Source organism: Dendrobates tinctorius, unplaced genomic scaffold (genome assembly GCF_039654945.1).
Source record: "Dendrobates tinctorius isolate UK_male_01 unplaced genomic scaffold, ASM3965494v1 ptg000150l, whole genome shotgun sequence".
Lineage (NCBI taxonomy): Eukaryota > Metazoa > Chordata > Amphibia > Anura > Dendrobatidae > Dendrobates > Dendrobates tinctorius.
The window spans coordinates 5141507-5154117 of record NW_027361817.1 but is presented as its reverse complement, the minus strand read 5'-3'; the positions used below and the strand labels follow the sequence as shown (position 1 = coordinate 5154117).

General features: G+C 42.1%; 1 protein-coding gene across 1 annotated transcript in view; it reads left to right on the top strand.

Annotated features, from left to right (window-relative positions):
• The first annotated feature begins 715 nt into the window (after positions 1 to 715).
• The window catches only part of CAVIN2 (caveolae associated protein 2), a 95520-nt gene continuing 83624 nt past the window's right edge, over positions 716 to 12611 (top strand). The window contains exon 1 of the mRNA XM_073546698.1: positions 716 to 1527. Within this exon, the coding sequence (XP_073402799.1) occupies positions 1033 to 1527 (495 nt within the window). The 5' untranslated portion in view covers positions 716 to 1032. The remainder of the gene's footprint in view (positions 1528 to 12611) is intronic.

Below are 12611 nucleotides of genomic sequence, written 5' to 3'. Positions count from 1 at the left end.
TAAAGTGCCTAGTCTCACGACAGTATGGCTTTATAGATTTAAAGGGAGCCTGTCATGTGATTCATGTTGCCTAATCCATAAGAAGCATAACTCAAAGCCTGAGTGCATGATAACAGCCAGGTATGCCTTTCTCAGAAAAGCTCCAACGTTTTAAAGAAAATCTAGTTGGAAGATACTGAGGATCATAGCCAAAACTACTGTTGGGCCCACCGGACAGCTTTTATCTGCATTGCTCCAGGCGAATGACAGGTCTCTCACTAGAAGCATTTTGGAGAAAAATATATCTGGCTGCAGTTGTCTGTCCTTGGTTTGAGCAGCTTGAATTGTGTGACAGGTTGCCTTTAAATTGAGGAAATGTCCCAGAGAGGAAACCTCCACAACAAAGGTAAGATAATCTTACAACAACTGCGACAATCCCTCTAAAAGAGCGCTGTGAAAACTGAGATCTCTAACCTATATTTTTAAGGAAAAAGAAATGTAGATGTGAACCACATCATGAGTTATTCCCTTGGCAGATGCGAACAATACTTCTCTCTGAAAATAGCTTCATCCAGGAAAAAAACACAGTGTTCCAGTGTATCATAGCAGCCAGCCAAAAGTTTTCCCCTGCAGCCAAGAGAAGTAGAGATGGCTCCTGTCCAACATTGGGTGTTTTCTGTGCCTGCATGAAGTCATTATTAAACTATGGCATGTTAAAAAAAAATGTAAACCTGCACATCTAGGAGTGCCGTGACATGGAGTGTATGCTCTAGAACACACCCCTGGATCTGAAAAGTTTGGATAATTCACATTTCACCTCCCACTGGGTGGAGAGGAGGCTTAAAAGGGAAGCTGGAATGTAGTTGCTGGCAGTGTTTTGCTGCAGACTAGTGTGTCATACTATCCTATCAAAGCAAACCCTAATCAAAGGAGAAGAAGCCAAAGAAGAGAAGATCTGCTACTTTTACAATAAATTCATTAGAATATATCATCAGAAAGCACAAGAGGAAAAGTAAAGCAGCTGCACGGTTTGATTTGTGAACATCTGTGAACATGGAGGAAGATGCAATTCAGATAGAGAAGAGCAATGAAGAGTTTCAGAAGAGTGCAGATCATGAGAGCCAAGAGTTGGTGGTGCCCAGCCACAGTCCTGCAGAGTCCCCCAGCTCTAGCCCTACGCCCCAGCAACTAGTGGCGGACTCCATCAAAGACACTAATCAGGTCAACGCCATCACAGTCCTCACCCTGCTGGATAAACTAGTGAATATGCTGGATTCAGTGCAAGAAAACCAGCACAAAATGGAAAAGAGGCAGATCGACATAGAAAACTCAGTAAAGGGCATCCAAAATGATATCACCAAACTTTCAAAAAGTCATACATCTACCAGCAACACTGTCAGTAAACTTCTGGAGAAATCTCGTAAAGTCAGCGCCAACATGAGAGACGTCAAGGATCGTATGGATAAGCAGACTGTGCAGGTGAAGAAGCTGGAAAGCAACCACAATGTGCTCTTGAGAAGAAATAATTTCAAAGTCCTGATCTTCCAGGTATGTTACACTGAAATTGTACAAAATATTACTTTTTCTGTTACGTCATCGAAAATATTTTTTAGAAAGATTCTTATTTGCATAACATGCACTAACTGTTACCCTGTGCAGCCACTCCCATCTCGCTATGGAGCTAGTGGTACTTAGAGTATAGTTATCATCATATACAATAACTATAATATATAGTTTTATATATATATGTTATTTTAGATGTATTGTATTACTATTGGCATATTTCAGCAAAATCTTTATCACATCATATACATTTCACCTATATCGCAATCTTGTATCTGATTTTCACTTTAAGAAATGGCTCAAGCAAAATGCTCAATACAAGCCCCATATATGGTTGAAACGGACAGGTGGGATATTTTTGTATTAATTCACATGAAAGCAGAAGAACTGAATATTATATAGTAAGGCTAGAGCTAAATGACTTGTTGGCTTTGAAATTTTTGAGAGCAGCGATTTGTCTGTGAAAAACGATCAAAGCGCAGATTACCGTACTCGCATGCGGGGGACGCAAGTCGTACCCAACAATATTGTCAAGTGACCCATGCGCAACCAAAAATCCAACAGGTTTGGATTTTTTTTGCCATGAAGGCATGCAGCCCTATGGACAGTCATCACAATGCGACACCACGATCTTCTTGTAGCCTTACCCTATAGTAATCTAGATTTCGCTTTGGGCCCACATTTGTCAAGCAACTCCGAGGTGAGTGTAACCAGTGCCACTAAAATGGTGCAAGTTGAAACATTTTCACTGTAAAATTAGCAACTTTTGTGGCCAGTCAATAAGTTTGGAAATGGAAGAGAAAAAAAAAGGGCGTGGTGGCCACATAGGACTCGGATTAGGCTACATTTATTTAGGAGGAGAACATTTTGTAAATGAAAATCCACTCTTAGCAGATGTAGATTTCATTTATTGATTAAGCGAAAATGTAATTAATTTTTTTATGAAACTTGCACGTATTTATGTATTTGGCACAAATCACTCCAATGGCTTCCTCTACTTGTGGGCCACTGTTTTTTCTGCATCTTTGTCACCTGCTGTAAACAGGCCGTAACCACCATCACTTGCATGTACAACGACAGAAGCAGATGACCCATCTTTGTGCGCTCGCTTTCATTTACATATATGGGTAGTAATCACGTTTCTGAATCATGTTTAAAATTTGATGCAGATGTCATCAGATCGGGGTGGAAATGTTGGTCAATGCTGTGATACCTATAGTATGGAAAATGGACACAGCTGCTAAAACATACCATTTCTGCAATTACTTTAATGGGGACCATGCATGGAAAGAAACTCTGGAAAAAAATATGAATTGCAAAGTGTTTTCGGTGCTCACTTTTATTGTTCCGTGACTTGGTTTATTTTATTAAGTCATTTTCTAACAAAAATATCTTCGTTAAAGAGGCTCTGGAGTCACTGATTCACAGACTTGTCACTGCATCACAAGGAAAATACAACACGCTTATGGTAATCTATTACACGGTCACCCGCGTTATTAATTCATCACACCAGTGGCCGGCAAGCCACATGCTGCTTCCACAAGATACAAATCAGATAAAACAATTTATAGAAAGTCATGAGTTGGACATCATAAAACCCCGACACATATGGTCACCATATAATGGGTTCATATATTTCGGAATTTTATTGGTGACGTCCATGTCGAAATTCCACAGCAAAATACATTATGCCATTTAATGAACACTATTCACAAATAACAAAAAGTCTGCACTCCACGCTGCGGTGAAGGTCCTGATGTGCCACCAGTTGCAGTAGGGCAGAGCAGAGCTCCCAAAACTAAAGCTGTCAGGGCACCATGGGCGTTGCAGTTTTGCACCAGCTTGGTTTAGGAGCACTGCTGTAGGGAGTGGCTGGTGGTGCACATTGATATATAGTACTGGCATTACCGGTCACTGGACACCTACAGAGCAGTTTGAGAGCTAGTCCAGATGTGGCTGAAGGGTGGACGGCTACATATGTTTTCCATAAACTATCAAAATAAGTGACTGTTTCCTCCCCACTGTTACTGATACTGTCTCGGAATACCTCTTTGCAAACATATACTTTTTAGAATTCATACATCTTTTTATGTATTTAGTTCTTATACTCTATAAACCTTTTTGTAGCATAATGAACGTAACTGCAGGATGTGATATAATATAAAGAATCACTTTTAACTTTAATTTGAGATTTTCCCTTTTCCTTTTCACTTAGTAGATACGGTATATCATGTGCTCAAGCTAATCGTGAATGACTCAGACCAAAAATGGAAAAGTTGAATCTTCACCCTTTCAACTCTGAGCATTTTAGCATGTGTCCAATTCTGTTGAGCATTTCTTAATTTAACCCTGAGCTGTGTCAGTTTTCTTCCTCAGACTGGGCACAGCTTCAACATAAAATAGGGCAAAATACAATTGTCTTACAGGGTTCAAGCACTTCACTATCAGTTTATGAAGGCATCAGCAAACTTTGTACATTGTGACAGGGTGTCTGGGGCCCACTGGGTGAATTGACCCTAGCGGGCCACCCTACAGCTATATGCAAATAACTTAGCTGTTATCCCCAATAAAGTGGAGCGTCGACTGGAAGGCTATGTGCACACGTTGCGGATTGTATGCGTTTTTCCCACGTTTTTTCACCACGAAAACGCTTACACAACGGATTCCGCAATGCTGTGCTAATGCTGTGCTAATGCAGCATATTTTTCTGCGGCAGAATCGCATCGCAGAAAAATACGCAGCATGCTCATTCTTTGTGCGGAATCGCGGTGATTCTGCACTCATAGGAATGCATTGATCCGCTTACTTTCTGCATGTGGCTATGCCCACCATGCGCAAAGTAAGTGGATCATGTGCGGATGGTACCCTGGGCCGGGAGGAGAGAAGAATCTCCTCCAGGCCCTGGGTACCATAATCCTGTTAAAAAAAGAATTAAAATTAAAAAATCGTGATATTCTCACCCTCCGGCGGCCCCCGTAGTCCTTCCCACCTCTCACCACGCTGACAGCATCTTCCGGTTCCAGCGAGGCCTTGCGACAATGACCTGTGATGACGTAGTGGTCTCACGTGATGCTACATCATCTGGGGTCATTGTCACAAGGCATACCTGGGAACGGGAGTTGCCGGGAGCATCGCGAGGATCGGGAAGGCTGTGGGGGCAGTCGGAAGGTGAAAATATCACGATTTTTTATTTTTTTGATTATTTTTAACATTATATCTTTTTACTATTGATGCCACATAGGCAGCATCAATAGTAAAAAGTTGATCACACTTGTCAAACACTATGCTTGACAAGTGTGACCAACTGGTCAATCACAATTCCAAGCGATTCTTGCAAAATGCTTGTTTTTCGTGGGAAAAACGCATGCAAATTCCATGTGTTTTACCCACGGTGGGAGTTGCGGAAATGTTGCGAAAATTTCCGCAGCATTTCTGCACGTGTGCACATAGCCTAAAACACAGGCCGCTGCTGCACATTTACTGTGCATCACCATAACTGGAATGTACAATTATGGTAGTTTGCATTAAAGAGTGCTAACCACAGGTCACGTAGGTGATAACTTATTGATCGGTGGAATCCGACCTTTAGAAACCGTACCGATCGGAAGAATGGGTAACTTTTATCCATGACAGGACACTTTTATCCCCATTTTAAAATGGAGCAGCAGATGGGATTTTTGACCGCAGCTCCATTCATCCTTTTTGGGAGCTTCAAGAAAAAGCCAAGTGCAGCCCCTTAGGGAATGAATAGATCAGTGGTCAAGTCGTACATGCCACTCCAGTCTAATGGGGATAAGAGTTCACATTCTGCAGATCGGTACAAGTCCCAGCAGTTGGACCCTCACCAATCTATAACTTATCACTTATCCTTTGGCCACGTTCACATGTTCAGTATTTGGTCAGTATTTTACATCAGTATTTTACATCAGTATTTCTAAGTCAAAACCAGGAGTGAAACAATCAGAGGAAATGTATTATACCACTTCTGCATTTGTCACCCACTCCTTGGATTACAAATACTTAGACAAAAAACTGACCAAACACTAAATGTGTGAACATGGCCTTAGGATAGGTGATTACTTGTTTTCACTGTAGAACCAATGAAAATGCATATTTGCTACTGTGTAATAGTCACAGGACAGGGATGGGTTAACCCACTGGCAGACATAGACAGAAAAGGGCCCATGTGCAAGAACAATACATGTACCCTTTGCAACCCAAGAGCTCCTAAAAATGCAAAATTGCACCTGATTTGGAGGTATAAATGGGCCCCCTAACCTCTTGGGCCCCTTTGCGGCTGCACAGGTTGCATCAATGATATGTCCGCCCCTGGGTTAACCAACCAAATATTTAATCTGTATTGCAAATCAAGAATCTTCTCCTTATTGATATCAGAGAGAACAAGTGACTGCTATACACAACACAATCCCCTATACCAAGACCAATAATATCACATACAAAGGAATAAATACTGCCACACCATGACGAAACCACATATTACCACCACAGTGACCGAATAACATTACATACAGGGGACAAATACCTCCACACCATGACTGGACCATATATTACCACCACATAATGACCAAATAATATCACATACAAGGAAAAAATACCGTTACACCATGACCAGACCACATATTACCACCACATGATGACCGAATAATATCACATACAGGGAACAAATGCCACCACACCATGACCAGACCACATATTACCACCACATGGTGATCGAATAATATCACATACAGGGGACAAATACTGTCACACTATGACCAGACCACATAGTGACCAAATAATACCACATACAGGAGACAAATAATGCCACACCACGACCAGAACCAGAACACATAGTGGCTGAATAATACCACATACAGGTGGTTAATACAGTCACATCATGACCAGAAAACATACTGACCAAATACTACTACATACAAGAGAAATACATCCAAATCATGATCAGATCACTTATTACCACCATATAGTGAGAGTACTTACAATACTGATCATTGATAAAAACCACAATACTAATAACACTAATTTTACCACTGGTGACATTACACACAGGAGCTCTGTATATAGTTTCAGTGTACAGGTAATGCAGTAAACACCAGTGACATTATACACAGGAGCTCTGTATATAGTTTCAGTGTACAGGTACTGCAGTAAACACCAGTGACATTATAGACAGGAGCTCTGTATATAGTGCATAGTGTAAATATACAGGTAATGCAGTGATCAGCAGTGACATTATACACAGGAGCTCTGTATACAGTGTCAATGTATTGGTAATACAATGATCACCAGTGACATTATACACAGGAGCTCTGTATATAGTGTCAGTGTACAAATAATACAGTGATCACCAGTGACATTATACAGAGGAGCACTGTACACAGTATACATATACAGTATATCATGCATGTGTACAAGTAACACACTGACTCACCGGTGACATCTGTTGCTGAAGTCTTTCATCTTCACCCAGTGTAGACCGCCATCACTTCTTCCAGACAGGACTCGTCTCTGCAAAAAATAACACAGTTCTCTATAGCTAACCACTTCCAGAGCATATTCCCCACTATTTTTCCTGATTTTTACATTATGTCAGATGAAGAAACAAAAGACATAGTGCCGCTCTGCACAGTAGCAGGACCCATTTTGTTCTCCCCCATGGAAGACAGTAACCTTACAAGTAAATTAAATTACAGCAGTAATAATGTCCCCTGATTGGCCCATACACTAATTATGTCCTCACTTGCCACCATACATTATTGGTTTATGTTCCTCATCCTGACCTCATACAGTAATTTTGTTACCCCTTTGCTTATTAAGGTGCCAGATCCTGGGCCCCTCTATTTAATGTTCCCATCCTGAACCCCAATATCCACTTTAGTAAGGTCAACATCCTGGGACCTTCTATTCAATGTCCCCATCCTAGGCCCTTATGTCCACATTAATAATGTCCCCTCCCTTGGCCTGTCACAGAGCTAAATGCCCTGTCATAGCTGCAGCCAGCATTCATCTTGATGTGCATCATCGCCGGGGTCGGCACCAAATTTTCCTGGACCTCATGCAAAAGAGAATCAGTGGGCCCCACCACACAGCACATCACGGGCCCCATTTAATGCTCCTCCATGCGGTACATCATGGGCCCCATGCAATGCTCCTCCATACAGTATTATGGGCCCCATGTAATGCCACACACTTTAAAAAAAATCATATACTCATCTCTCCTGTTCCCGCTGCAGGTCCGGTATACACAGCATCTCTCCCGGCTCTGCAATGCTCAGGACAGAGAGGCTAAGTGCACAGTGATGATGTCATAGCTCCCTCTGCCCTGAGACATCACAGAGTCAGGGTGCTGAAGACAGTACAGCTGCTGGGAACAAGGAGAGGATAGGTGAGTATTAGAGGGGGGCCCGTGCCAGCGCTGGCACCGGGCTACCCCTGACTCAGACCCCATAGTATGTGTCCCACTCCCCGTTTGCCCAGGGCCCCCAGCACTTACCCGGGTTCTCCGGGTAGTGTCGTTGGCCCTGGTCGTTGCAGTGGGTTGGGAATGTGTGCACGTGCGCGCCTCAGCCTTTTGCAGTTTTAAAGGGCATGGTCTTCATGCATTAATATACCTAATATGTGAGGAGCTTGAGAGCACAACATTCTCTGCTGGACAGTGAAATTAGCTGGGGGCTAGGGGATAGTTGACTGTTATACACCTTCAATAGAGCAACTAGATTGATAAATCAGCACATTACTTCATTTGCAGAACATAGATCACTCTTTAGTAAACTGATTTGGAGTTTTTCTTCTAGTTAGGATAAGTTTAGAGTTTCTTGGCCTTACAAGTTGCATCTTGGTCTTACATGTGGCACCTTGGCCTTACATGTGGTGTTCAGCACCTTGCTTTTCCAGCTTAACATATTAAACATTCACGTTCCAAATACGAACTCAGATGTCTGGATCAGTCTGTAACTGGGCAGTTTCACAGGCACACATAGATACCTGCTGCCAGTCCGGACAATGATGTTCGCACTCGGACTGTGAATGTTGGAAGCGACAAAATGGCCTAAAATACATTTTAGTTAATAAGGATAGTGTTGTCTGACTTGATGCTTTTTTCAACCTATGTCTCCTAGCAAGGGCTGACATATCATTGGTGCAACCTGTGTAGTCAAAGAGGGGCTCAAGAAGTAAGGGGGCCCACTATCACATCCAAAGCATGTGGAATTGTGCATGGGCTTTAAAGGGCCCATATATTGTTCTTGCACAGGGAACCTTTTATGTCTGACAGGGTCTTCCAGCATATCTTGTTAAAACTTTAGAGTGGGTTTTGACTTGGTAGATACACGCATGCTGGAAATTATAGTTTAACAACATATGGAGAATCATGGGTTGATGACTTACAAGAATATTGTTACGTGAAAGGACATGACTATGGACACAATATGCCTTTACATGAAACTATACTATACATTTGGACAATTATTAACTATCATTTCCCCTGGGATTAGACGTGTGGGAGGACTCTTGCGATTATAGCAGGGCCTTGTGCATATATAAGTAGTTACAAATATTTGTGTGGGCACTTTTTCCATATGGCAAAGGTTAGGAAAAAACTGGCCTTGTCACATTTCTGTATGTGGTGTAAAATCCCAGCTCCAAATATTTTACATTCCTCTTGAGCAAGCAGCCCAGCCCAGGAAAAGACTAAGTTGCATTGTTGTGGCACTGACAGATAGCCGGCAACTCGTCTCCCACTGCCTTTCATGGAAGTAGCGTATTTCCCACAGGTAGCATACTTCTATTTTGATTCATTTTTACACATTGTCAGTGCTTTTCAGATTGCACTACAATAATTTTTCAAACATACACTGTATTCCTGTCACGCACTAGCTTACTACAAATATGCGAGGGCAGACATACCATCCGTGCAGTCACACATGGGTCCTGGAGGTGAGGGCCCGTTCCCTCCTCAAAATCTGCTTCTGTCACTGACACATAAAGGGTGTGGTGTGATGAACTATAAAAGGCCCATGTACTGCTCTTCTTCCATTTGCATGTTTCACGTTTTACTACCTCACAACTTGAAATGTCACTGTCTTTTGAGGATTTGCATCAGTTCATGTAAAGAACATGCCTACAAATGTGAACAATTGGTTTTCATTTTATTGTGAAACAACAAATAGGACAAAAAACTAAAAACTTCAGGGTACATAACTATCCACCCCCTTCAAGTCAATACTTTTTAGAGCCTCCTTTTGCGGCAATTATAGCTTATTGTGGTTGTATGAACAGATACTCCATTTTTTGCTTGAGAGCTCTGCAGCTCCTTCAGGGCTACCTTGGGTCTCTTGTGTGGCCTCTCTGATTTAATGCCCTCCTTGCCGTGGTTGAGAGTTTTGGTGGACACCCCTCTCTTGGCAGTTTTGTTGTGATACCATGTTCTTTCCATTTGATGATAATGGATTTTATGGTGCTCCAGGGCATCATCAGAGATGGGGATTTTTTTTATAACTTAACCCTGACTTGCACTTCTCCACAACTTTGTCCCTAACTTATTTGGAGATCTCCATGGTCTTCATGGTTAGAGATGAGCGAATTTGTTTGGATTTGGTTCCAAATACGATTGGACTCCAATATTGTTTTTGCAATATTCGTTGAACACAACCGAACGTCATTAGAGTCAATAGGAGTAGAAATTACCGAATATGTTCGGAAACGAACATAAGACATACATTCGACCCGCACAGTGTTTGATTATGGCCCTAAATATGTCAAAATCAGATTTGTGGCCAAAATCCGAAAAAACTCGCTCATCTCTATTCATGGTGTTGTTTGGTTAGTGGTGCCTCTTGCTTAATGGTGTTGCAGCCTCTGAGGCCTTTCAGAAAAGGTAAAGTGTATATATTGACCGACCATGTGACGCTTAGATTGCACACAGGTGGACTTCCTTTCTCTAAACATGTGACTTATGAAGGGAATTGTTTGCACCAGATATGTTTAGGGGTTTCATGATAAAAGGGGTGATTACACATGCATGCATATGCCAATTTTAAGTTATTTGATCCCTTAAATTTAATTTAAGCCTATATTTTTCTCTCTTCACTTGACCAACTTAGAATATTAAGTGCTGATACATCGAACACATTTTGGATTACAAAATATTTAAACACAAGTTATAATGTAACAAAATAGATAAAAAGCCAAGGGTTTGAAAACTTTTGCAAGCCACTGTATGTAAGTTCAACCAGAATTTATCTATTATGACGCTCATTTAGAATTTATTTACACAACCGAGCTTGTGGTCCATGTTCCCTTCCCAGCAGAATAAAACTATTGCCTCCACCCCTGCACATTGAAATTATATCCTGTTTGTGCCAGAAATGTCAGTATCCTAAATACAGTGAAGAAACCAAATTCTCAGTCCACTATCAAAATTCCTTGTAACCTAATTTATGGGTTTGTAAAACTGGATCTAGTTTTTGTATTTTAGATCAGTTGCTTTGGGAAACACCTCCGGTTCTTTCTTTCCTACATGCGCCCATGTGCAGCCGTACGGGAGAAGTAAGGAATATCAAATCACACTGTCATTCTTCTCTTTACATAATTTGAGAAGAAAAATTCATGAAATAATGATAAAGGTTTATAGTATGGGGAGCATCTACAAATATTAAGGTAAGGCCTTATTCACACGCCAGTATTTGGTCTATATATTGCATCAGTGTTTCTATTCCAAAACCAGGAGTGGAACTGACAGAAAAAAAACTACAATTCAAAGATTGACACATGTTCTGTGTTTGAGACCCTCTTGGTTTTTGCATACAAGTACTGATAAAATACTGTTCAAAAATACTGATGCGTGAATAAAGCCTTAAGGCCCCGTCACACGCAGCGAGATCGCTGATTTTGTGACGCACCAGCAATCTCGCTGTGTGTGACATGCATCAGCGACCGGCCCCCCCACCGGGTATCGCTGATCGTGCAGGAGTGTCCTGGGCCATTTTTTGATCGTTGGTCTCCCGCTGACCAGCGCGTATCGCTGTGTGTGGCAGCGGGAGACCAACGATCAGCGAGCTCCCAGCGCTGTAAGCAGACAGAGTCAGCTCTAGTATAGGTCTGACAAACCTGGCCACCCACCTATTGTTTGCCTGGTCGCAGTTGAATAAGGATGCCAGGGCTGAAATGTGTACCTTGAGGGTACTGACAGCTAACCCCAAATCAAAACCTTTCTGCAGAAATTACAGTATTGCTACTATCGGGACTTTCCCTTCCCGTATTGGGTCTGAGGTAGATAAGAATTTTTAACATATCCTCCTACAAATTTTTTGTAGTTACTGATTTTCTGCCACTGAGTAAGGTGGATATTAACGCTGCTGAGAATCCCCTTTTTCTCTAGTAGTGACCTATCAAATTCCAGGCTGCCAACTGCAGCCTGGATCTCTGAGGGTGATTGAAGGGACACTGTGTTAGAAGGTCCTAGACCTCTGTCACTGACATCACTCTCCGCCAGTAGGACCATGGTCTCTTTGGCCAAAAGGGAGTTATTATAATCACTCTGGCTATGACCTACCTGATCTTCCTCAAAACCACTGGTATGAGGCATATTGGAGGGAAGGCGTACAGTAGACCTGATGTCCATTTTATCCTGAAGGCGTCTACTGCCAATGGTCTGTCTGCTGGACTTAGGGAGCAGAATTTCTGAACCTTCCTGTTGGCTTTTGAGGCGAAGAGATCTATACTGAGTTTTCCCCACATGTGCACTATCCCTTGAAAAATGGATTCTTTTAGGTACCTTTCTCCTAGCCTCAAGTGGCTCCTGCTCAGACATTCTGCCTTCAGGTTGTCTATACCTCGGATATGCAGATATGCAGGGCCGTTAATGAGAGGGACTGGTGTTCTGCCAGAGTCATGATCTGGCCTTAAGCTGCCTAGCGAAGGCCCTTTGACAATAGCAGTCACCTTCAGCCTAAAAGGGCCGGTGACTATCTACCCCAAGAACAGAAAATGGGTGTCTCCTTGGTGGTTTACATATGTAACCACAGCTTGGTTGTCTGATAGGACTCTCACAT